We start from the raw sequence: 26596 nt of genomic DNA, 5'->3' as shown, positions 1-26596 counted from the left end.
CCGTCTGCACTGGAGTAGGTTAGCAAAAGTGTAGACTCATTTTATGGCAGGGCCGCGCCATATCTCAAGCGGTTAGTCGCTGGCTTCCCACTGCGGCGGCCCCGGTTCGATCCCGAAGTCTGGTCAAGTGGGACTTGTGGTGGACAAAGTGGCGCTGGGGCAGGTTTTCTACGAGTACTTCGGTTTCCCCTGCCAATCTTCATTCCACCAATTGCTCCACAATCACCCTCACCTATCATCTGGGGCTGGTACAATAGGCCAGAAGTGGCCGCAGTACAAGGGACTTAGTCCCACCCCACTAGCAATAAAAAAATACTTTATTGCAGATCTGTATGTCAGTGTAACATGACAAGTGGAGCCGTGAAGGGGCTGTGGATCACATGGGCTGTGTCTTCAGTAGCAGAGGAACAAAGTGACTCCAGAAGTAATGGCTGATTCTCAAGGCTGACGAAAATTTCTGTGCGAAGGAACAGCGTCATGTCACTTTTGTGTCAGTCAGCTCACTGGTACTGACTAGTCCCAGATTATATCAAAATTCTGAGGTACAAATTATTAACGCCTATGTGAAGCGTGAACATGAATTTGTACTCCAAAATTCACAGATTAATTTGAATTTAAACTAAAACGTTTAGACCAGAGTGGTTATTGGAATATACCGCTTGCTTTAATAATAAAAGACTAACTAACTTCGTGGAGTTGAGCCCTTCTTGAGAAGCCGCCAGTTGTTCAGCTACTCAAGAAATACCCAGCATTTTATGGAACCCGAAGGTTCATTACCGTGTTCACAAGAGCCCTTCACTGGTCACTATCCTGACCCAGATCAATCCATATCAATACCGTCCCATCCTGTCTCTCTAAGATCCATTTTAATATTGTTCACCCACCTATGCCTTGGTCTTCCAGTGGTCTCTTTCCTTCTGGCTTTCCCACCAATATCCTATATGGATCCTCCCCAATTCATGCTACATACGCTGCCCATCGCTCCTCCAGTCTAATTATACTTGGACAAGAGTACAAGTTATGAAGCTCCTCATTATGCACTTTTCTCCAACCTCCTGTCACTTCATCCCTCTTCGGTCCAAATATCCTCCTCAACACCCTGTTCTCAAACACCCTCAGTCTATGTTCCTCCCTTAATGTCAGAGAACAATTTTTTGTATTCTAGTTTTTATGTTTTTTAGACGCCAGACAAGAAGAAAATGTTCTGGACTGAATGGTAAGAAGCATTGCTCAAATTCAGTTTCTTCTTAATTTCCTCCTGAATGTGGTTTTTTGTTTGTTACAGCCATTCTCAAACATCTGAACTGTGCCACATTTTCAAAACATCTGTTATCTATCTTTATGTCATGAATTTGCCCTGATTTTGGTAACGAGACAGCAACAAATACATAGTTTCTATGTGTTTACATCTAAACCAACGTCCTTACTTGCGTCAATTAATTAAAGCTTGTGTGGTTTTCTTTATGGTATGTATATGAGATTCCCATCATCAACATAGACAAACACTTGATGTGTAAAAACTATGGTGCATTTTTCCTACACGTGTATTTATTGGTTTCACAGGAATCTCACGACAAACGCGAAACATATTCATACACATCCCATCAGCCTTTATAATGGAGGCGCATTTGGGTCTATGTGAGGGCAGCATTGAATGTTTCAAATATTATTTGGATGAAATTCATGCTTCAAAGTTTTAGGGACTAAGACTCGTACAGCATAGCACTAGGCCTAATTTAAACTATACATTCAAGCGCACTTTAGCTTCAATTTCAGGTTTACTGGAGTTTTGTGAACGTTGTGTTTACGGGCTAGAAATGACACACCGCTGTGTTCAAGAGCTGAAGAATGTATAAATGTTATTGAACGTTGTACCTAGAGGCCTGCCTTTCAATTTCGTATCTACATTTTCCTTTTTTCGGTTCCAGCCTCGGCTGAGTACCGAGCATTGTGCATGGTCCTACACCAAACTTAAACGACTGTGGTTCTAATTAAAACTTCAAAATCAAATAAAACGAAACTTCTTCGGGTTTCCACTTTAAAAGCACTTGTCCACTTACCAGCAGTTCAGAACCAATCATAGGTCTTTTAAATTTTCCGTTAATCTCGTTCTCACTTTCGACACAAATATTCAGTGACGTATTACATATTGTATTTTTTTATTTCTAATATTTAAATTTGAATATGGGCTGTAACAAATCGGGTTTTAATTCGTGGATGTTGCATTATTTGCGTACTTTTCAGATTTCGCATAGAATTTAACTTCATATTGTATCACATGACAACTACTGAAATCAGCAGTCTGTTTCTTTACAGAATTTGAATTTATAAATCTCCTGTTTAATTGATCAATAAATCGTTCCTGCAGCACGGCATCAGTACATCTACTAAGAGATGATAATCCTCTCAGTTATATTTATTGCTAACACAGCCAATGAAGGAAGTTGTACAATTGGGTCTGCATTTTCACGTCGTGACGTCACTAAGTGCCACACCTATCTTTAATTACGTCAAATTAGGCCTATTGAAAGCTCAGACAGTGCAGTTTTCTGTCTGAATTGCAAACAGAGCAGTTGTACTCTCTCTGTTTGTGTCAAGTTACGCGGAAAGCAGGCTAAATCAAATCGTCATCTATTTGAAAACATTTTACATTTTTTTACGCACCAGTAATCTGCACACTTCGAAATATGGCGACGTCATATCACGTGACTGCGTGAAATTGAGACTGTCGGATACATGCGCGAAGAAACGCCACCGTGAAACGTTATGGACTCCACCGAGTGGACAGACAGACAGCCTTGGGAACGCGTCTCAATACCGTAAGTACTGCACCCTTGTCTCTAATTAACTCTCAGATTTCCTAGTCTCTTTGCAGTTGCTTATTTAAGACGAAGACACGCAGTTACTTGAGTTAATGTCAGCCGTACTCCCACTCCCTCCCCTGCAGACATCTTCTGTCCTTGAGACACGCGGAAGTGCCATCATGTTTAATTTTTACCTCTTATCATCCAACGTGATTAGCTTAACGAAATCGGTAATAATTGAGATAAATTTCACGTAACTTATATGTTACCATTTCTCCAACGTCACTATATGTTAACATAATTAATATATTTTATGCTTCATTTTCCTTAGACGCCATTTTCCATGTTGTGATATCATCCGTAGTGACCCTGCGTGTAGAATATATACAAGAAACTGCGAGGCAAGTAATGGCACATGATCATTTCGTGAACAGAAACTCCATTACTGTTTACATTTTCCGCCAATGTCTGAATACCTGAGACATTATGTATCATAGGCGTGTGTCCCATTCCTTTAGCTTGACCTTGTAATGTCTGATTTTTAAGCTTCAGCGTCCACGCACTCTTGCTGCTGATGGACTGACTCAGCTTGTGTTGCTGTCTTCTTATCATAGAGTCTGACTGCGAATTGCTGCCGTATGCATGTCACTGTGAACCCTGTCTAGCAATTGCTGCATATTCAGACATGCTTAGAACGCATTTTTTCAACATAGCCTCAATTAAAACTTGCGTCGTCATGTTTAATAGCTTGACAAGTTGGTGTTTTATCGGTACCGAAGAAATCACCATTGAATTTTGCATACCAGAGTAGATGTTACATTCCATCGGCTCCGTACGGGCAAATTTCTGAAAGGAAGAAATTCTCAACAAACTTGTACGTGGTTCATATCTGTGCAAATCTTCCAGTGATTTTATTAGCGCTGTAGGAGAATTAGATTTCTCGAAAGATTTCATTAACCTTTTTTGAAAGACCCAATTCTGTGGCATGCCAAGCTCCACACACAGTTCATCAAATATTTTTATAAATATGGGTCAGTTTTGGAACTTGACATTTCATGATAAATGATATAAACTCCGTCCCAAGGGCAAACAATATATTATGAGTCCGTTTTAAAATTAGAACTAAAGATTTTATAGTGCTACTACAGGAAATCAAAATTAACGTGTGTAAAATAATCTACAAACCAGACAGATATCAACGAAGTAGATGTTGATAATAACAAAGAAAGTGTTTTTAAATGTTAAATTTTGGGCTGAGTGCAGTGTGACAGCAACGTGAGTGTTATACACCTGATGATGGCGGTCTGAGGCCGAAACATGTAGTGTAGGTGAACAAGATCAAGGACACATAATATATTGTTTGCACTTGGGACGGAGTTTATATCATTATATCATTTATCGTGTAGAGTGCAACACGATGCTTAAATATAATATTGACATTTCATGTTTTCACCAAAATACTCCTAAAGGACAAATCTTCAATATGCAAGAATATTTATATGTGTGTAACTCATTTCGCGTATATTATAAAATAGCTTCAGTTTTATGTTTTTATTCTTATCAACATTGAACTATTTATTTTATTGTGAGGTTCTTATGTCAAAATTACAATTTGCTTATGGAGAATCTTTGTTAAAGTTTAAAGTATATTGGGTTAAATCTTCTTGCAGATAGGATGAGTTCATGCTAAATTGTGTCAGTACTAGTACATGCTTGTGCAAGAAGAACCAATTCTGACTTGGTCAGTGGAAATGTAAGAAGCAGTTCGGCACTAATATTGCTTGCTGGAAGACTGCGTTTGTCTCTCTGTGACAGGCTTTTGCTAAAATATTCCTACCTTATAAAGATTCGATCTCCAAGAACTAATGTTTATATGGCCTAAATTTAACTCCAGCTATTTTATTTATATTTTATGTAAATATAAGAATGACATTCCTCTACATACAGAGATCACCCGGATGCATAAAATGATACCGTCTACAATCTTACAATATCTGAGCATCATTTAGAGAACAAAATGTAATTGCAAAAATTGTTCATTTTTTCTCAAATTTCAGTATTCCCTTCCCGTCGTAAATTGTGAAGTGTCTGCTTAACAGGGGCGATGAACTTTCTGAATTTGTGTGCATGTGTGATGGTATAATTCGTCTGGCTTATACCAAGCGATCAGCCTACAAGTTATGCCCTGCTTATAACAATTTTCTGTGTGGTAAGAGCAAATAAACAATAGTGATGGCAGATGTTTGTGACAATAGTGCTGCTTCTACTACTACTACTACTACTAATTCAATTCTTTATTATTTATGTGCCGAGTCAACAGCCGCAAGGCCAATTACAGACAGAGCACAGGGTAGATACAAGTAATTACAATATGGATAAACACAACGTAAGCACTGGCAAGCACTGGAGGGAAACACAATAATGCAGACAAGTAAACAAACAACAAGAATAATAATTTCATTAACATAAATCTTAAGTGTTATTGAGAACTGAGAAATGAAACGTATAAATATTTAATTGAGAAATGAAAAGTATAGATTTTCAGAGAGAGTAATAATTCAATTCAATTCAATTCAATTCTTTATTATTAATGTGCCGAGTCAACAGCCGCAAGGCCAATTACAGACTCAGCACAGTGTAGATGACTGAATTACATTACATACAAACTTATTAAAAGTCAAATAATATAATAATAATAATAATAATTCAGTTTAGTTTTTGTTTATTGTACATGCAAATAATAATATTAACAACAATAATAATTGTAATTGTAAAGAAGAGGTGAAGCATTTTCTTTGAAAGACTTTCATCTTATGATTAAAACATGCTATAGGACTACTGTAATATAAACTTTGAAATTACCGTGTCAACTTGCTAATTATTGGGCTAATTTATTTAATTTATTTATTTTAACTATTACGAAGTGAATTTGTATATATATACTACCGCAGTCAATAAGTTCGTGAAATGGCCGCAAAGCGTCGTACGGGAATTTACTACCAATATGTTTCAGTCATGTTTTCGGCAGCTCTGTCAAAGTTGGCAGACTTGCATAGCAGCCAACGGCTATTTTGAGGGCCGATGTGGATCTGCATAAGTGAATGTGTATACCTTGTAATCATCATCATCAGTAATCTGTCAGACGACAGGTCCACAGTCTCTTCCAAAACAGTTCCTCCACTTAATGCGATCTAGAGCTTTCTCCTTCAAATAAAATATTTTCTTCTGTCCCCAAGGTCATTCAGCATCTTCTTACGTCTTCTTCCTCGTCTTCTGGTCACTTCTATCCGCCCCTCTATCTTCGCATACATGGTATCTCTGTTTTTGGAAAGAGACTATCCAGGAAAAGTGATGTGGTAGTTTTTCCATTTGCTTTCCACATCGCAGTACAGCAGCCGTTCAAACCACTGGTCACGCCTGTTGCTGTACGAACTTGAACCATCTTGAGCATCATTTGCTCTGTGCTTCAAGTCGCTGCTGATGACGCTGCTTCCGGCATCAATTTTTGGTTTTTGGTGTCTCTCTTCGTCTGATGCCTACCCTTTGACCTGTCCAGCAAGGGAGGCCCTGCCAGTATCTACGCTACCGCTGGTATAGCTCTCAGGGTCCTTGGCATACTCAAACCCCCTCACCACGATAAGGTGGAGACACCAACGAGGAGGACCTTGTAATATGAAGCGATAAAACCACAGTCCACGAACTTAATGACTGAACCACATATATTCACTGCCGCTCTGCCTGCAACTCACACTATCCGTTTCAAAATTCAAAATTTGAATTTGTAAACTCTCAGTTGTTTCATGTTGTACGTCTTTGTTTAACACAACCTGTTTCAGCCCACTTGGCCATCATTGAAGTGCATTAAAATCGTTGGAGAAATTACTGCACTTTTGTGCACTCTCGGGCCTCGTGTCGATACGTTTTCTAATTTCGTGATTTAAATTTAAATCTGAAGCACAGCTTCATTTCCGGTGTTCTTGTGGTGTTTTGTGTGTTTCCTTCCGTTGCGCCGTGTGTGCATATCATCATCATTGGCAAAACCTTTTAAGCCATAGACTTCTATAGATGACTCTGGCAGGCTTGTGTATATAAAATTCAGTATAAATATTCATGCTATTGGGCTTCATATTTTAGGCCTATGTCAACATATTCAATTTTGTTTCTTCTAGCACCGCTATTGCTACTGGGAATGATTCTAAGTTTTGAGTAATTATTCCAATTTTTTTCGAATCTCTTCTCAGGCACATGCGCCTAGGATAATGTTGGACTATGGAGACGGCGCTCCTCGTGTGAAATGTTTTGATTCTTTCTTCAAATATTTGGAGCCTGAAATTCATCCAGACAGTGTTAAAAAAAAACCGTTCTCACCTCACTTACTTACTCATGAAGGTGGGCCCTTCTGGAGAAGCCGCCAATTCTGCAGCTACTCAAGAATTTCCCAATATTTTATGGAACCTGAAAGTTCATAACCGTGTCCACAAGAGCCCTTCACTGGTCACTATCCTGAGCCAGATCAATCCAATTCATACCATCCCATCCTATCTCTCTAAGATCCATCCACCTACGCCTTGGTCTTCCCAGTGGGCTTTTTCCTTCTGGCTTTCCCACCAATATCCTATATGCATTCCTCTTCTCCCCCATTCATGCTACATGCCCTGCCAACCTCATCTTCCTTGACTTGATCATTCTAATTATACTTAGAGAAGAGTACAAGTTATGAAGCGTTTTTTTTTCTGTGGCGTTACAGCCCCAATTTGGGCCTAGGCCTACCTCCATGAAACTCTCCGTTTCACTTCGGTTTACTAGATCTTACACATTCGGTAGGACTCCTTGGGCGAGTGATCAGCTCGTCGCAAGGCCTCTACCTGTAGACAAACAGAAAAACGCACACAAACATCATGCCGTGAGTGGGATTCGAACCCACAATCCCGGCTTCCGAGCGAGCGAAGACAGTGCATGCCTTAGACCGCTCGGCTACCGTGACCGGCATGAAGCGTTCTTACCTCACTTAAATACACTGGCCCATCACTACAAAGAACAAGTGGTTAATGATATTTGCAAATATTCGCTGTTAATATGACAATGAAGCGAATAACACGAACACAATGTGCCCGCGCTCGGAATGGGAACTTTTGAATTTTACAGCAGGTAGTGCATGTGTCTGAGGGGGTCACAATATACTTTCCGCATTCAAATTTCATTTAGCGGCCACGGAAATCCGAATAATTCATTCAGGTTCTAGAGACTGGCCTGAAGGTTTCCTTGATACATGTTGCCATATGCAGTCTTGTCACGTTTGTGGCTGGGTATGCCCATAATTACGTCAGAGAATAGTCGTCACACCTTAAAGAGAAGGTAACTCGACAGCAGAGAGATTATTGAAACACAAGAATTTTCAGACTAAACAAAAAAAGGCTTAAAATAGTATCATGTGCTATGTCCACATTGAGTGGGCCCCTGTCACGGAGGAGCCGGCCTCCAGATAAGGAGATCAGCTGCATATACACATATATTGAACAAGCAGTTGCGGACAGCTTGGGATTGGGCGTGGGGCTAAAAATCTTCATCATATAAAACACTTGGTTAGAAATATTACACAGGGCTTACGGATTCCTTGGAACGACCTAAGCAACGGAAAATGGACATGAGACTTGGCACGTGGAATATAAGGGCAATTTCGCTGATAAAATTAGCAAGAGAGAGAGCGAGAACGGGTCATTATACATACAGTATTTATATGGAAAGGTATATAAGAATAAAAATTAAGGAGAGGAATTTTTCACATAAGAAATAGAATTTATGAGGAGCAGGGATAGCGTAGTCGGTATAGCGACTGGCTATGGGCTGGACGAGCACGGGGTCGGAGTTAAAGAGTCCCGGTAGGGTCAAGAATTTTCTCTTCTCTACGTCTTCCAGACCGGCTCTGGGGTCCACCCAACCTTCTGTTAAATTGGTACCGGGGCTCTTTCGCTGGGGTTAAAGCGGCCGGCGCGTGAAGCTGACCACTCACGTCCAGCTAGTGCCGAGGTCAAGAAAATGTGGATCTTTACATGCACTCCCACATACACCTTCATGGCCTAGTACTTAATTAGTTAAGCACAGGGACAACTGCACCTTTACCTAACAGTGATAGGATATTGTACGTAATACTAAGAGGTCGCTGGTGCGATATCACTGTTCTGAATGTTCTTGCCTCAGGATAAACCCTACAGTACTTAAGAGAGCATCAGTGAAGAAATAGAAGATGTCTTTAAGAAATTCCTCTAGTGCGACACGACAATTTTGTTAGGAGATTTCTATGCCAAAATGCGCGCAGAAGATATTTTCTAACCAAGAATTGGAAAGTGTTTACCGAGCCCTTGCCTAGCAACGGACTTATCGTCTGCCTCTATTATTCTAGCTTTCAGGTTTTAGGGGGACAAACAGACACCCAGACAACTGGATGATCTCCTAAATCTCCTTTTAATTTTCAAAATAAGGAAATTTGATCCCAAAATGTATCCTAGAGATAGGATAGACGGGCTTACACAGGATTCATGTAGCTAAGGATCGGGATCACGTGGAGGCAACCTGTTGTGTACGCGGTGATGAACTTTCGAGTTGGGTAAAGTGTGCGAGCTGTCTCGAGTGTCTGAGCAACTTTTACCCCCTCAAAAACGATTATTGTTCACGGAGATGAGTTCTTCGTGAGAACTAATGGCCGCTCGGATGCCCAGGATGTTCGCAGAATTTTATGGAACCTAAAGGATCACAAGAGCCCGCCACTGCTTCTTATTCTGAGCCACATGATCCTGCCTAAAGTCTGCCACCCTCTTTCTCTAAGATCCATTTTAATATTATCCTACCAGCTATGCCTAGGTCATTGGTCACTGTATTCAGAACAACCTGACACTACTCCCTATTCTGAGTCAAATTCAGCCAAACTTTTTCGTCCTACTTCCCAAAGGTCCATTTTAATTTTGTCCTATCATCTATTCTTAGATCATCTTAGTGTTCTCTTTCCTACAGGTTCTCCCACCGAAAGTCTCCTATTGCCGCTCCCTTACGCTCGTCTCCTCAACAATATGCGACGTTTCCACTGAGTTAGTTTGATCAGAATATCGCCCTAGCTTCGTTTAATTAGTTGCACAATAGAAATTCTCAGAAAATCTGCGTGTTGATTTGTATTGGACGCAACGACGTGTCTGTCTGTCGATCGGTCGCCTAGCAACGCTCAGCAAGCAGCAGCAGCACATGTGGCCCTACGCTTCTGCAAAAGACACGTGCAGTAAGTGGACTTCTTTGTTTCGCACAAGATTTGCCTGTAGCAAGCAGACGGGCTGTGCGGGAGGGGTGGCCACCTCTCACTGCTCCCATGTTGGGTTTTCAGATTGTCACTGCCTTCATCACCAAAGCACAAGCTGGCAGTTGCTGCTTAAGTCTTGCTTTGCTTACTCTTAGGCCCTGAAGATGAAAATTCGGTGAGATTCTGTTGGACTATACGGCGTCGTATCTCAGAAGGTGACATTGAGCAGGTTATCACATCGTCTGCTTAAGGAGGGCCACAAATTACTCCGTCCCTAGAATCTTCCCCGCGTCTTCCAGCATCTCGGATTTCTTTTGGGTTTCGCTTAGTGGAGGGTGGAGTTGAACTGGGTCCACTCGGCACGGCGGCCACTCATTGGCCTATTGTATCTGCCCCGTGTGATTATGTTGATGGAGGATTTGATAGAATGAAGAATGAAGAAAGAAGCAATGGGAGAAAACCCGCCCCAGCGCCACTTTGTCCACCACAAATCCCACTTGAACAGACCCGGGATCGAACCCGGGCCGCCGCGATGGGAAGCCAGCGACTAACCGCTTGAGCTCTGGCGCGGCCTTCCCTTTTGGGTTACTTCTCCACGTCGTCCAGACGGGTTCTGGGGCCCACCCAGCCTCCTATCCAGTGGCTACTGGGGGCTCCTTCCCCGGGGGTAAAGCGGCCGGGGTGAGAAGCTGACTACTCATCTCCAATTCGTGCCGGTGTGAAGAAAGCGCGGGTCTGTACATCCACTCCATACGTTTTCATGGCGTAAGTGCTTAATTGGCCGAGCGGACTAAGGCACGCACTGTCTTCGCTCGCTTGGAAACCGGGATCATGGGTTCGAATCCCACTCAGGGCATGGATGTTTGTGTGCGTTTTTCTCTGTTTGTGTACAGGTAGAGGCATCGCGACGAGCTGATCACCCGCCCAAGGAGTCCTACCGAATGTCTAAGATCTAGAAAAACCGAAGTGAACGGAGAAGTTCATGGAGGTATGCCTAGGCCCACTGTGGTTGTAGTGCCAAGGAAAAAAAAGTGCTTAATTAGTTAAGCACAGGGACACTGCACTGAGCGATACTTACGGAGTTCATGCGTCCATGATGCTCACCCTTGAAGCGCAGTGTACCACCTGCTCCTTTCTCCCACACGCTGTCTTTATATGTGTCTTATGATTCTCAGAATAAACAGCGACAGTTCCCGTAAACATGTCTCCATTTGAGACGCAGTTAGCTTTCTGTTATAGATGAAAAGAGTATTTATTTATTGTTTAGTCGGACTGAAGAAAATTCTGATCTGACGCAGTGAAGACCCGGTCGACTTATTTCCTCTGCTCTTCCCCACGATTTACCTTGTCTCCGCACTACCTTACCAGAAGGACGAGTGATACCCCTCTGTCTCCTCCCGCCCCCTCACACATCTCATTCTTTCTCCGTCATCACGTTTCAATTTTATTGTTTTGAAAACTTGTACCACAGATCGCAAAAGCTGTGGAACAGCTGTTGACTTCGTCCCCGATACAGGCGAAGAAATTGCTTGTACTGGTTCTCACGGTCTTTTCGCTTGCGGATTTATTATTTTCTTCCTTCTACCCTGAAGATGGAGGCGATACGTTCCTCCGAAACGTCGGTTAACACCACATCTACACGGTGCCACATCCCAGAAGACTGCTTTCTTCATAGTCACCTCCGTGAAACCCTCAAATCTTACTTAATGATGTTTGTTTCCAGGAATCAGATGAAACACAGAACTGTACTGTTCGGACACAAAGCAAGTTTCTTTAATATGAAAGTACGAGTAGGTAGTATAGTTAGCAAGCATTATGCTTCAAAAGTTAAAGTTATCCCCGTGCTTAAGTAATTAAGCACTACGCCACTGGGGAGTCAATGTGTAGTTCCAAGTTTTGTTGAATTCAGCACTGATGGAGCTGAGTGGTCAGCTTCACGCCCCGGCCGCTTTACTAACTTGGAAAGATCCCCCGGAATCCATTGAATATTAGGTTAGGTGGACCCCAGAGCCGGTCTGGAGAAAATTCTTTCCACTACCGGGACTATATACTTTAAAGGATTGTTCAAAATTAGGAATGGACTCAGATACGATAGATTTTAAGGAAATGTTCAGTGTGAGAGTGTGGAGTTAGAAAGAGAGACATGGCCTGAATTTGTGTGAATAGAGTGGATGGGTTGTGAGTTTACGTGAGGAATATTTCAGTGCGGGCTTCGCGTTCCAATCTGTTGAAAGCAGTATGTAATGTGTAGATTGTAGATTGCAAAGCACACTTATTTTCATTGCTTTCAAAACTCCAGTGTTCTTACGTAGTTAGCATTGCTGTGCTGGCAGTTCAGCTCAACACTTGACGTCACGGGTTTATCAGTTCGCTTTCGTCTGTTACACGAAATACAGTGCGGTCGCATTTTATGCGAATTTAAAATAGTGCGATATGAAAAATATTACTGAGCAAAATTTCAAATAATGTAAATCCCCCCCCCCAAATCGGCAAGAATCACGTACATGTGTTTCTACCCTTGTCTTGACTTATGCGAGATCCTCAGGACCGCACTCCATCATGACATTGTCTGAATGATGCATCTTCCTTGGTAAATATTTGCATTGTGAGACACATAAGAGTAGGACACGCGGTAGCGTAGTTGGTTGAGGCACTATACTACAGGCCGTAAGATCGCGGATTCGAGTACCGATGAGGTCAATTTACCTAATCCATCCAGCCGCACTATTGCCCTTGGGTCGACTCTGCCTCTAACAGAAATAAGTACCAGAAATCTTCCTGGGGAGTAAAAGGCTCGTAAGGCTGACAACCTTACCGCCGTCTGTGAGCCGATTATCTAGATAGTGTGGGAGCCTCAACATCTCACAACCCCATGGGTCTCCAGTGCCTGTCACAGGGATAACCCTACCTTTCACACATAAGAAATCGCGATAAATCCCATGTAGGATCTCATTTCAGATTATTATTGTAATAAAGAAGAAACGTCAGTTGTACGTGTACGTATTTCATGCTACCGAACATGCAAAGGCGAATTTGCCTGAGTGGAATATTGCGTAACTATGTGCAAGTCGGCAAAGCACTCCCGGACTTCACCCAGCGGCAGTCAGTTCCCCTCAGGGTCCGGTTGCACGGTGCCCGTGCTAAGTTTCGCAAAGGCTATTGGGAGCCACAAGCATCGTAAAATTATTATTATTATTGTCACGTGATGAGTGAATACGAACGGGATTTGGACTGACAGTTGGATTTATTGGACCCTTAGGACTCGTGACTGCAAGAAATTATAATCCTTTCACTAACTTACACACCACAGTTCACCACAACATGCACTGAATGTTCTCAGACTGGTGTTTCTTCACCGGTTGTCGCCTGGTAACGGCTTCCAACGCCGTAGCTTCCCCAGGTTGTTCACGTCCTTACTCGCCGGAGACTCTCTCACAACTAACTCGGCATTACTACGCAACGGCTTACATCAATGGAGGCTTTACCGCCTCCCATCACTCCAACAGGGGCGGCAATTTGCGGGGACCTCTGACAGGTCTGTCTCCCGATTGTTAACTGCAGACTCACGACTCTCGACTCTCCAGATAAAGCCTTCGCATGTATCCACAGAGAACTCCGCTACCAACAATTCCTTTATTGTTGCATGACGTCGCTATGGGCGCGGACCAACAGAGGGCACGGTTCCGAGCGGCACTTCCATTGGTTACGCTGGGTTACGCATTCTAATATTGCGTCACTTTCATTGTGCCGTAACCTAGTAACGGCCGTCTCTTCTTATTAAAAAATTCCTGCTTTCAACAAACGTGCCACATTATCTTGGATATTATTCATCTCCATGAGTTTTATTTTTCTTATGTATGAAACATGCACAATACGAGAAAGCGTTCTCGTCTTGAAGAAGAAAACCTGTCCATATTTTGACCGACTTAAACATTTTCAATTCCCCTAACTTTGAAAAACCCGTATCTGGAATGCCATATGTGCGTATGTCTGTCTGTATATCCATGTGTGTATATATATATACACCACGTTCTGTCGCCTGAACGGCTGAACGAATTTCTTTCATATTCGATATATAAAATTGTATTACTCATGGGTCGGTTCCCGGTGAATGTGAACATTCCAACTCCAGAAACAGGAGCCCTTCATATAGGTCCCAAAATACATGAGAGTTTTCTCGAAAACGGATGCAATACCTTTAATTAAACTTCAGTAATTTATGGAGACTATCTCTATGAACGAGAAACATATGGAAGCTGCCTTTAGGGAGTAAAGGTGGGCGCACTAGGTGCCCAAACGCACAATGTCCATTTGTCAAAACCAGTTTTACCAGTCGGACGGTTTCGTTGTTGTTCGGTATCCAGCAACAACAGAGGTCTACCGAGCAACAGTCAAATTCGTTTCCAAGGTAACGCAATCAAGGTCAATCGTATAGGAGGAAGTACGAGTAAGTGCAGTGTCTTTCTACCTCCCAAACACAACGCCTGGGAAAGCGGATTACAGAGTCCGTTGGCTCTGTGCTTCGATTTCGGAGATAATTATTTCGAATCTGAGGTTTTAGTTCATGTGGGTTAGGCCACGACCGCTTCCTTGCAAGTCACATCCACTTCATTACACGCCAACCATCCCATCATCCAGTTCTACCTATCTGAGTCACTGAGAAGTCATTGAGTAAACCTGAATCTCTTCCCGTCCAAGCTGTAGTGTCTGGTGACGCAGCTGTCGAGACCAGCTGAACAGGGGCTTTGCTCTCCTTAATCCTGATAGCCCAGAAGAATCAGGACGATACAAGACGTGCAGTACACCATCGTCAGAAACATTTAAAACTTGACGAAAATACAAGCTACGGACTGGAGGTCTCGGATTCAATTCACGGCAGGTGTAATATGTTTCGCTTTGTCTACAGCGTCCTTACCGCCTCTGGGGCCGACACAGTCTCCTATCCAGTGGGTACCAGGGGGTTCTTTCCGCGGAGGCAAAACGGCTGGGGCGTTAGGCTGACCACTCACCTCCATCTAGTGTCGAGGTCAAGAATGTTGCAACTATACCTCCAATTCCACATATTTCTTCATGGCATAGTGCGTAATTAATTAAGCACAGGGACAGTTTTACTCTTATAGTAGTCTGAGGTCGCCGGTCACGGTAGCCGAGCGGTCTAAGGCATGCACTGTCTTCTCTCGCTCGGAAGCCGGGATCGTGGGTTCGAATCTAACTCAGGGCATGGATGTTTGTGTGCGTTTTCCTGTGTTTGTGTACAGGTAGAGGCCTTGCGACGAGCTGATCACTCGCCCAAGGAGTCCTACCGAATGTGTAAGATCTAGAAAAACCGAAGTGAACGGAGAAGTTCATGGAGGTAGTCCTAGGCCCACTGGGGCTGTAGTGCCAAGGAAAAAAAAAGTAGTCTGAGGTTTAAGGTAAGCTGTTTCTGAGGCTTAGAGCAGGGAGGTATGGAAATGAATTAAACTAAGGGATAATGTATTTAACCCACTGAACCATCAAAATACCACAGAACACATTGCATCCCAGTTACAAAGACAAAGCCGCTGATGTTGTCAAGTGAAATGGTCGCGGCTTGTGCTAAAAATAACAACGAGTCTTAGGCTGGGGCCACACGAGCGCACAAAGTACGTCCGTTGCAATGAACATACTTTATGACGGACGTTGCTGAGGACACCACACAGTTGCAGATTGCGGTGCGTAGTTTTTATCTGCAATGGAGCCAGAAGAAGGCGTAGCATTGCCTCTCTTGTTTATTTCTACAACAGACGCATTTTGTGCGCTCGTGTGGCTCCAGCCTTAGTGTTAAAGTAGGTGGTACATATAGTAACCACTGTGCTGTAGAGGGTTAAACAGGAATTTCGTGATTTATACACTACACCCCAACAAGACGTGTAGTTTACATAAGGAGCTCTCGATAACATCACATGTAAATCTACAAGTCCGAGACCACGATACGAGGAATGTCCCTGGAACAAACTGGTCTTGTAAATCTGTCTCCAATTATGGGACACGGCGCCGTGTAGTTTGGTAGAATGGTACCAACATTTCGGAGGAACGTTAGTACACGGCGTCACATCACAGCGAATGACATGTTCCACAGTGAGCTCCTTGAGGACCACAGATCGTGTCATGGTTGCGATCTCTGATGCAGCATCACATAAAGACACCAGGGTCCTGCACCCATCTTCAGGGTAGAAGACTGTTTGTCTCTGTAAATGCTGAACTGCGAGGAGAATGACTGAAAGACTTGATGTGTTGGTTCCCGTGTTAGAGATATTGTTCTCAGAACTTAAGAATCTTTCTTTTTTCCCAACAGAGAGTTCCTGAACAGCCAAGTGAGTGGTGGGCCAGCTGCACTCCACGGTGAGTACCACACGGGAACACACTGTGCGCCTGTACTTATTGAGAGGTGTGCCTAATGGGTAACTGACTTTCGTACTCGTTGAAGATAAGCACGTACTCGTATGTTGCTCTCAATGGGAGTTGTCCTCATGGTTAAGCAGCATAACTTGAGGACATATTGGGGAGTGGAGGTTCATGTTATGCCCCAACTGTCTACACCAGTACATGATGTATTCCTTATCAGATATTAGTACGGTGGTCAAATTATTAAGGGTGAGATGGGCGGGGCATGCAGCACAATTTGAGAGAAGGATGTGAGAAACTGAAGGCAGCAGGCCTGAAATATGTGTTCAGTGTAGACAGTGGCCTTATTTGGTAAGTTTTCGATATTGTATTTTCCACTTCATCTTGCCCACTTGCCTTCTTTGTTTCAAGGATCTTGATGATTTCGGTTATGTCATTACAATTGATAAAGTAGATTGGGGCGGAGGAAGAGTGAACAGGTTGTGGTTGTGGCCGATTTTGAAACGCTAATCTGAACAATAAACAATTTGGTTCTTTCCTCACAGGGAACATAGTACAAATTATTATCGAATTAATTGTGTTAATGACGTTCGGGAAAGTTATCATTGTCTCTTCTGAGAAGCAGTTGACACTAACAGATATTTTTTCTAGATGAAATGCTGATTATCTTAACGTCAAGCCAAGTGCCTTATATGATAACCACTGCACCTTCAAGTGCAGAGGAAAAAGTGGAGTGTCTGTCCATTTTTCCTTTTTGCCTTCGATGTCTGTAGGGAAGTGATAAATACGAGCGCATCGGATATGACCTATTGAGCGGCGTGGGTAGTGAACAGTACACACCTGCTTGCTTTGATGGGACACCGTGTGAACCGGTATTTATTAATTCAATTTGCTTCGACGAATGCAAAATTGTAATTTTTCGGAATGCCATTAGTCTAATTAACTTCATAATAAATTCGCGATGGGATTTCTTTGGCGTAAGAAACAAACTTTATTATATTGTCTGATTAACTTCCCCCCTCTCTCCTTAGAAGTGTTCATAGTCACTGCTGTGGTTCACGTATGAAGTACCATTAGTTGTATACTGACTTTGCGGTAGTAGAGCCCAGCTTCGTGTGACTCATAGTCCGATGTACAGGATGATTCTAAATTATTGTCGGTGTTTCCGTGGCCTATAATTTGCAAAGTGGAAATAAGGAAATAAAACTGCTAATGGAATATGAAAATGCAACTCAAAAAGTTTTATAATTTCTAGAATCAGTGCTGCACAATCCTAAACAACTTCAACATGCGTCCCACGGAAAGCCCGACGACAGTAATTTAGAATCTCCTCAACTGGTCCGACTACTCCAACGAACTGCCCATGTTTGAGATACGCATTCTCACGGTATCTCGTATAGCTGCTTGTGGGGTAGCTTGCCACATTTGCTACGGTCTCCGTGAAGTGCCATGCCTCATGAAACACGTTCACTCGTTGCAAAACGTTCAATGACATCACACCAACTGCTCAAGAAATTTTTATTGTGAGGTGGAAGATGGAATGTCGACATGTTTGCAAGACGTAATAAGTGCAAGAGTGTAGCAAGCAGCTGTCGGAAATCCGGGACCTTAGTGTGATATTTAGCATTTCTTCTTCTTCCTCAGGAGACCTGCCTCATTCGATTTTCGGTGTTAGGCCGGATATATTTACAAATGCATTTCGTGATTTTGCTTTGTTCCTCCAGAAAAACTACGGGCTACGCGACGCTGACAACTCACTTCATTTAGAGCGGAAGTACGGAATTCGTGGAGCCTTACCTCCATGTTAGTTTCATTGAGTGATGCCGTAACGGAAGGACTGTGCTACCTTAATGAGTACGTTGCAATGGGTCTTTCATTTACCGTCTCTAACTTCCTCTAACATACTAGACATTTCAATTTTACTCTTTAAGTAATACTGAAACCGGATAGTACCTCATTTGAGCAGTGACGACTTCCAAATTCTTTCCAATTCATTAATCATCCTTCCGTTGAAGTCCAGGTGCTGCCAATGCCGTAAAGTAACCCACAACAAACCCACGCGGCTTCACACCAGAGCAGACAGCAGAGTGCACCCACAGAGAGTCTCAGTAAGTCCCCACGCCAACAGACAGGCTACAAGACATGCATCCCATGCCAGGAGACTTCACATGTCTGTGAAGAAGTTCCGTAAGACAGTTACGGAATTCTGCAGACCGAGCTATTTAGGGTGCGCCCAAGCAGGAAAGGGACTTGTTTCTATCGGTCGAGAGATGCACTGCTCTCGGTAAATACGGGAGAAGGTTCTCAGAGATATCATAATTACCTCTCCATATGTATGTGTAGGGAGTACGCGTGACGAAAATAACGGGTTCTAGTTCGGATGATTGGATTTATTAGCACCTTGCTTACAAGTTCTCTAAATCAAACTTAAATACTATTGCTGATTTACACAATTTACAGTTCACCGTTGCACACGTACTAAGATTCTCAGATTCCCCTTGTCGTCTCCTGGGAACGGATCTCAACACAGAACACCGTCGTTGGCCGCGTCATAGCTCAGGCGGTTAGCCGCTGGCTTCCCACCTCGGCAGCCAGGTTTCGAGCCCTGTGGGATTTGTGATAGACAAAGTGGCGCTGGAGCAGGTTTTCTCCCCTGCCAATCTCCATTCCACCAATTGCTCCACAATCACCCTCACCTATCATCTGGGGCTGGTACATTAAGCCAGAAGTGGCCGCAGTACCAAGTGGATCCAGTCTCACCCAACTAAGAATTAAAAACACTGTTGATAAAAGATTTGATAATAATTATAAGCCTGTTACATTTAGGTTCTGAAAGAGGAACGCAATGAACATACAGAAGAAACTAAGAAAACAAGAAGGGCTGAAAGTAACACGCAAACGCTTCCCACCGCGGCGGCCCGGGTTCGATCTTGGGTCTGGTCAAGTGGGATTTGTGGTGGACAAAGTGGTGCTGGGGCAGGTTTTCTCCGAGTACTTCGGTTTTCCCTGCCAATCTATTCCACCAATTGCTCCACAATCACCCTCACCTATCATCTGGGGCTGGTACAATAGGCCAGAAGTGGCCGCAATACAAGGGACTTAGTCCCACCCCACTAGCAATAATAAAAGAACACTCAAACGATGCTAATGTGCAGAGCTCAAGGTCTTCAAGGGCTTTGATACAGGAATGACCTGAAATCTTGAAAACTGTAGTAGGTCTATGTACGAACAAGAAGTGCTTGCAAGTGAAATGTAATCCTTACTGCAGACGTCTGCGCTTCTGCAAGTAACATTGTCAGCAAAACTGGGCTGTCCTTGCCGGTCTACCTTAGTGCAGACATGGAGCTATGTGTGGCAACGTTTGCTTACGCCATCACCTTCATCATTTGCCAGTCAGGCAGTTTTGCCACTCGTTGACCTGTTCCGGCCTCATCAGTCCAACTGTCTCTTCAAAGGTGTCTCCAGTTCTTTGATCCATGCGGTTTGTGATTTCTTTATAGTTTCGGAAGTCTGTTTCTTTGCATTCTGTCCACATGTTGAATTCAGATGTTTTTGTATTTCGGAAATTTGTCGAGTATTAATTTTGTTTGGTAATTACTCTAATGCCGGTCACGGTAGCCGAGCGATCCAAGGTATGTACTGTCTTCGCTCGCTTGGAAACCGGGATCGTGGGTTCGAATCCCACACAGGGCATGGATGTTTAGTTTGTGTGTGTGCGTTTTTCTGTGTTTGTGTACAGGTAGAGGACTTGAGACGAGCTGATCACCCGCCTAAGGAGTCCTACCGAATGTGTAAGATTTAGAAAAATCGAAGTGAACGGAGAAGTTCATGGAGGTAGGCCTAGGCTCACTGGGCCTGTAGTGCCAAGGGGAAAAAAATTACTTTAATAACACTTCATTGATTTTACGGTCCGTCTATATGTATTTTGTCTTTTTTTCTAACAAATCGCATTTCGACGACTGCAATTCTGGTTTTATTTCTTGCTAGAATTGTTCAGCTGTTACAAATTTCAATTCTAATGTATGTATGGATGACTTAGGAGTTGTGTTTACAGGTCTGCCGCTTTTCAGATATTTGAATATGCACTTCGGTAGTCGTAGTTTTTATTTTCTACTCACTCCAATATAACAAATGCGATTTTCTGATGAAGCTACATCTATTCCAATAGAAATGACAATTTTGGGAATCTGCGTGAAAAGACATCGCCCCAGGTTACTCTAAATAGATTCTGAAAGGACACCCCGAAATGAAATACTGCACAGGCTCTTCGATGGACGTTTAGAGCTGTTACCAGTGTCCGTTTGGACCCCGGTTGGAAGCTCAGCCCGCCATAAATGTTACAGCTGACCACATTAGCAAGGAAGTGTAGCTGATAAAGGTCAGGTATCAGCTATTTCGTTTGCGAACGAAAGTAATTATTTATTGCTAACACCAATGAAAATACATCCACTCCCCATACGCTTTCATGGCGTAATGTTTAATTAGTTAAGCAAAGGGACAACTTTACCTTTACCCTCTACCTTCACACATATAAAGATATTATAGTTAAGTTCTAACTGGGAATTTAAATTTGATTTCCCATTAATTCTTGTTCAGAAACCGAGAAGGAAGACTGGTATACAACCTGTAGTCCTTTAACGGGGTGAAATTAGGTCATTCGCGTTGAGGAAAGAAACTGTTGTGAGCAGGGGGTGAGGAGAGGGGTGAGATGACAGGAGGCTGGAGAAAACTGCTTAATGAGGAGCTTCATAATTTGAATTATCACATGTATGTGTGGTACGCGTGACGAAAATAACGGGTTCTAGTTCTGATGATTGGATTTATTAGCACTTCGGTTACATTCTCTCTTAATTACAATTAATACAGCGCTATCGCTGATTTACACAGTTCACAGTCCACCGTTGCACACGCACTAGGATTCTCAGTTTCCACAACTCGTCTCCTAGCAACGGATCTCAACACAAAAACTATCACTTCCAATCACTATGAAGTCTTCTTGTCTTCATCACAATCACTCCGTTCTCGTCCTTGTACTCTCAAGTGCTGAACCACCGTGGACTCCTTCGTGCCCTTGACTCACGGTTTCTCAGCCATGATTGACTAAAAACGAACTTCACTGTCTTCTATAAATCTTCGGCAAGGACCCCATAGAAAACACATATTGTGGTAGACGTGTTTACAGTTCTTTTGCTTAGCACTGGGCATGGCGCGGACTATATTGAAAACAAATCACGTGATAGATATCTCACCTGTCCATTGGCGCGCTGATTTTTGCCTAACAACAAGGTATAAATATTCGTCCTATTGCATGCGCGCATCTCGGGGTATTTATGGAGCCATTGCCTGGTAATTCGTTGACGTGTTACAGTATTAATCGAAAAAGAGCGTTATAATGACGTAATGAAGGGGTATGAGATGGGCTAGGCATATATTATACATAAGAATGAACGGAATATAACACCTTGATAGGAAAATACCAAAGGATAGAGATCAGTAGTAAGTCCTGGACGTAGATTGGAAGATAATACTAAAATTGTACTTATGAAAAGGTCGTAAGAGTGTCGACTGGATTCATCTGGCTCAGGATAGGGATATCGGTGGGGTATTGTGAACACGGTAGTGATCCTCCGGGTTCCATAGTGTCCTGACCATTTTTTGAGTAGCTGAGTAATTTCTGGCTTCTCAAGAACTTCGCTTCATGGAGTTGGTTGATTGCCTGCTTCCGATCCATTCTTCTTCGCGCATTCAAGTTACCGTCTGGCAGACCTTCACCAATGCTTCGGAGCACCCATCATTTTAGACGTGTTTACACTTCTGTTGCTTAACACTTGGCACGGCGCGGATCACATTGATATCAAGTCACGTGATACCTATCTCGCTAGTCCATTGGCTCTCTGATTGTTGCCTAGCAAGGAAATATAAACATTCTTCCTATTATTGCGTGGCCTAGCAACGGCCTGTTTACCAAGAATCTTGTCTTCGCGGGAACTTTTTTACCAATTCGTTGACTAAAAATGGGTGTACTTAAAACAATATGAAATAAAATTAGAATTCGTTTCCTTCACTTACCTCCACGTTCGTAATTGTATTTTGTTTTGAGAAGATGCTCCTGTAGGCTGTACTCTCCGCAAAGCAGCAAAGAGCGACGTGTATTGACCGGTATGAGGAACAGTTCATGTGATGCATCTGGACTACGTCAGCGTATAGTCTGGTGCTTACCAGCGTATCTTCAGGATGAATATGGTATGTCCGCTTGAAGCGGTGACAACCACTGAGAAAACTGCACGGCGCGTAACTCACAAGTCACAGTGAAAATTTCACATTCTGTAAGCCAGAAGGCGGTTGCACTATATTCCGTGGAAACTTGGGTAACTCGTATTAATGGCCACAGTTGCCTCAGGCATCATAATTAAGGCATGTGATTTGAAGTTTTAATTCCGGCCAGATTTTAGATTTTGATATTCCGTTCATTGACTCCGTGTATTCTTGTACATAGGTGGTTAAGAACGTTTCGGAGGAACACACTGTCTCCATCCTCATGGTAGCAGTCTGACAATAGTGGCAGCAGGCTCACTCAAGCCACTTGTAGCCTCCTGCATGTTACACGCTACGAAGAGACCCAGATCACCACAGTCCGAAGTCAGATGTCCTGAGTTTGATTACCTTGCAGTGCTGTACACCGTCATCTGAAGGTCACCTCAGTGAATACCTGTACACTTGTAACATGCGCTTCTTTAATGAATTGGGTAGAAAGAGAAAGTCTGATCGCCTAAAGGGTGAGTTAGCTATGTCTGCAATAGTCTATCTCATAGCCTCGGGGGTTCTCACGCCCAACACTTTTATATTAAGGCACAAAACATACAGCGTTACAAGTTTTAGATGACCTGTTTTCATTTAAGCCCTAAATGTCTGTGACAGTTGTACATTAATACAAATATTAGATTTAAGGATATTATATTTAAGCATCCTGTTGCACTCTACACGATAAATGATACAAACTCCGTCCTAAGTGCAAACAATATATATTTATATGTCTTTGATCTTGTTCTTTCTACACTACATGTTAAATTTAAAATTTAGAGAAAAATTTTAAAAGGTTTTAAAAACATCATAACTAAAGATTTTTAGAGTGCTACTACAAGAATATCGGGTTTGACGTGTGCAACATAATCTACATACCAGACACATATCAACGATGTAGATGTTGATAATACGAAGAATGTGACATTGTGTTTTTAAATGTTAAGTTTTAGACTGGGTTCAATGTGGCAGAAACGTTAAGAGTATACACCTGATGATGGCCGATAGAGGCCGAAACATGTAGTGTAGAAAGAACAAGATCAAAGACATATAAATATATATTGTTTGCACTTAGGACGGAGTTTGTATCATTTATAGATTTAAGGACATTACCCATAATCCTGTCTTTATCTAAAACCACCGCCCCGTTTATTTTTCAAAACACAACGTTTCGGAGATTGGATTCCTTCTCCGTCTTCAGGTAAAACCTACTCAGCTAGGCCCTGTCTCTAGAGATATGCAGTAGCTCTATAGATCGGGCCCAAATGAGAAGGTTTTACCTGAAGACGGAAACAGAATCCAAACTCCGAAACGTTGTGCTTTGAAAAATGAACAGGGCGGTGGTTTTAGATAAAGACAGGATTATGGGTAATGTCCAGAAATCTAATATTTGTACCTTTTTTATCTCTCGCAGATTCCAACTGTGTCTGTGTTTCTGGTTCAGATTTGTGTTCAGTTATGGTCCTTAAGACGATAATAATTCATGGGGGTCACTACGTTTCCAAATGAGGTAAGGAAGTTGGCCTATTCAAGCTTCACACCTTGAATATAGAACGAAATGAGAATGAAATAATTTCTGATTTAATATTTCCCGGCAAAGTTTGAGCACTTCCAAAATAATCGCTCGTGAATAGCCTAGTTTCGGAGGAAGTTCACGTATTTACTTCGAAACAGAAGTTAAATAATCCCTGAATAATAACTTCCTGCAAAATTCCAGTAACTATTTCCAAGTAAAATAGGAATAGACTACTTCCTGACGAAGTTCAGATATTTATTTCTGAGCACAAGTCTAAGTTCTCGGTAGATTTCAAATACTTAATTTGAAGAAAAGTAGCATAGTTTCAGGCAAATTTCATTCTTCCTTACTTCGATGCAAGAGCAGGAAATAGTATTCCCTTTATCTAGCCAAACTTCTCTCTGTATGCATGTCTTATGTAGGGCCACAGTTGTTCTGGTACCGATATTGCCACTACTTATCTCCTATTTCATGTGATCTGGCGACCGAATGTGACACTGTGTCACATCCTGTGAGTCAGTTTGCTTCTCGTATGCTTTCGTAAGCATTTTATCTATTTCCAAGGAAAGAAAGTAGACTTCTGGCCTTATCATGATACCTTAAGCTAGTGTGAGTCTCTCTTTGTCCCTGTGTCTATGTACAGCCTTTCAACTTGGAACTCTGTGATCATTCTTCATTGTACTGGAGCCCACCCCAATGGCTCAGTTTTTAATTGCATAGAAATAGTAACAATAACACGATGGACAAGTGAACTTCTGAGCTGATGACGTCACTTCTCTTCTGCTTCTATTTCCGTTGCTCCCACTGGGATCCGCGAAACGCTTCGTTTCACATCATATTCTTAATATTAGACGGTCGGTAGAACTCCTTGGACGGGTGATCAGCCCGTAGCAAGGCCGTTATCTACACAGGACAACACAGACACAAAACAAACCTAGTCAAACATCCGTGCCTTTAGTGGGATTCTAACCTAAGATCCCAATGTTCGAGCGAGCGAAAACTTGTGGTCCCAAAGTGATGCATGATAATAGATTTTCAAGCAATGAGCAATTTTTCATAACGCAATATTTTGTAAAATGTAAAAGAGTATCATAATGGCCGCTCGAACATCTCTGTAACTAATGGTACTCCATCTGTATGCGGAAGCATTTCCATAAACATATAAGTAGATGCCGGTACCTTCAGGAAACTAATGGTACTCCATCTATATGCGGAAGCATCTCCCTAAACAGCTAAGCAGAGGCGGTACCTTCAGGAAACTAATGGTACTCCATCTGTATGCGGAAGCATCTCCCTAAACAGCTAAGCAGAGGCGGTACCTTCAGGAAACTAATGGTACTCCATCTATATGCGGAAGCATCTCCCTAAACAGCTAAGCAGAGGCGGTACCTTCAGGAAACTAATGGTACTCCATCTATATGCGGAAGCATCTCCCTAAACAGCTAAGCAGAGGCGGTACCTTCAGGAAACTAATGGTACTCCATCTATATGCGGAAGCATCTCCCTAAACAGCTAAGCAGAGGCGGTACCTTCAGGAAACTAATGGTACTCCATCTATATGCGGAAGCATCTCCCTAAACAGCTAAGCAGAGGCGGTACCTTCAGGAAACTAATGGTACTCCATCTATATGCGGAAGCATCTCCCTAAACAGCTAAGCAGAGGCGGTACCTTCAGGAAACTAATGGTACTCCATCTATATGCGGAAGCATCTCCCTAAACAGCTAAGCAGAGGCGGTACCTTCAGGAAACTAATGGTACTCCATCTATATGCGGAAGCATCTCCCTAAACAGCTAAGCAGAGGCGGTACCTTCAGGAAACTAATGGTACTCCATCTATATGCGGAAGCATCTCCCTAAACAGCTAAGCAGAGGCGGTACCTTCAGGAAACTAATGGTACTCCATCTATATGCGGAAGCATCTCCCTAAACAGCTAAGCAGAGGCGGTACCTTCAGGAAACTAATGGTACTCCATCTATATGCGGAAGCATCTCCCTAAACAGCTAAGCAGAGGCGGTACCTTCAGGAAACTAATGGTACTCCATCTATATGCGGAAGCATCTCCCTAAACAGCTAAGCAGAGGCGGTACCTTCAGGAAACTAATGGTACTCCATCTATATGCGGAAGCATCTCCCTAAACAGCTAAGCAGAGGCGGTACCTTCAGGAAACTAATGGTACTCCATCTATATGAGGAAGCATCTCCCTAAACATATAAGTAGAGGCGGTACCTTCAGGAAATTAATGGTACTCCATCTATATGAGGAAGCATCTCCATAAACAGCTAAGCAGAGGCGGTACCTTCAGGAAACTAATGGTACTCCATC

The 26596-nt window shown here is 42.7% G+C and overlaps 1 protein-coding gene across 6 annotated transcripts in view; it reads left to right on the top strand.

Annotated features, from left to right (window-relative positions):
- The window catches only part of LOC111863799, a 512607-nt gene that overhangs the window by 273595 nt on the left and 212416 nt on the right, over positions 1 to 26596 (top strand). For all 6 annotated transcript variants that reach the window (XM_023850539.2, XM_033751102.1, XM_033751085.1 and 3 more), the window contains exon 4: positions 16406 to 16452. In XM_023850539.2, the coding sequence (XP_023706307.2) occupies positions 16406 to 16452 (47 nt within the window). The remainder of the gene's footprint in view (positions 1 to 16405; positions 16453 to 26596) is intronic.

Source organism: Cryptotermes secundus, unplaced genomic scaffold (genome assembly GCF_002891405.2).
Source record: "Cryptotermes secundus unplaced genomic scaffold, Csec_1.0 scaffold1894, whole genome shotgun sequence".
Taxonomy (NCBI): Eukaryota; Metazoa; Arthropoda; class Insecta; order Blattodea; family Kalotermitidae; genus Cryptotermes; species Cryptotermes secundus.
Note: the sequence above shows the minus strand (reverse complement) of the source record. Positions and strands in the feature narration are given on the sequence as shown.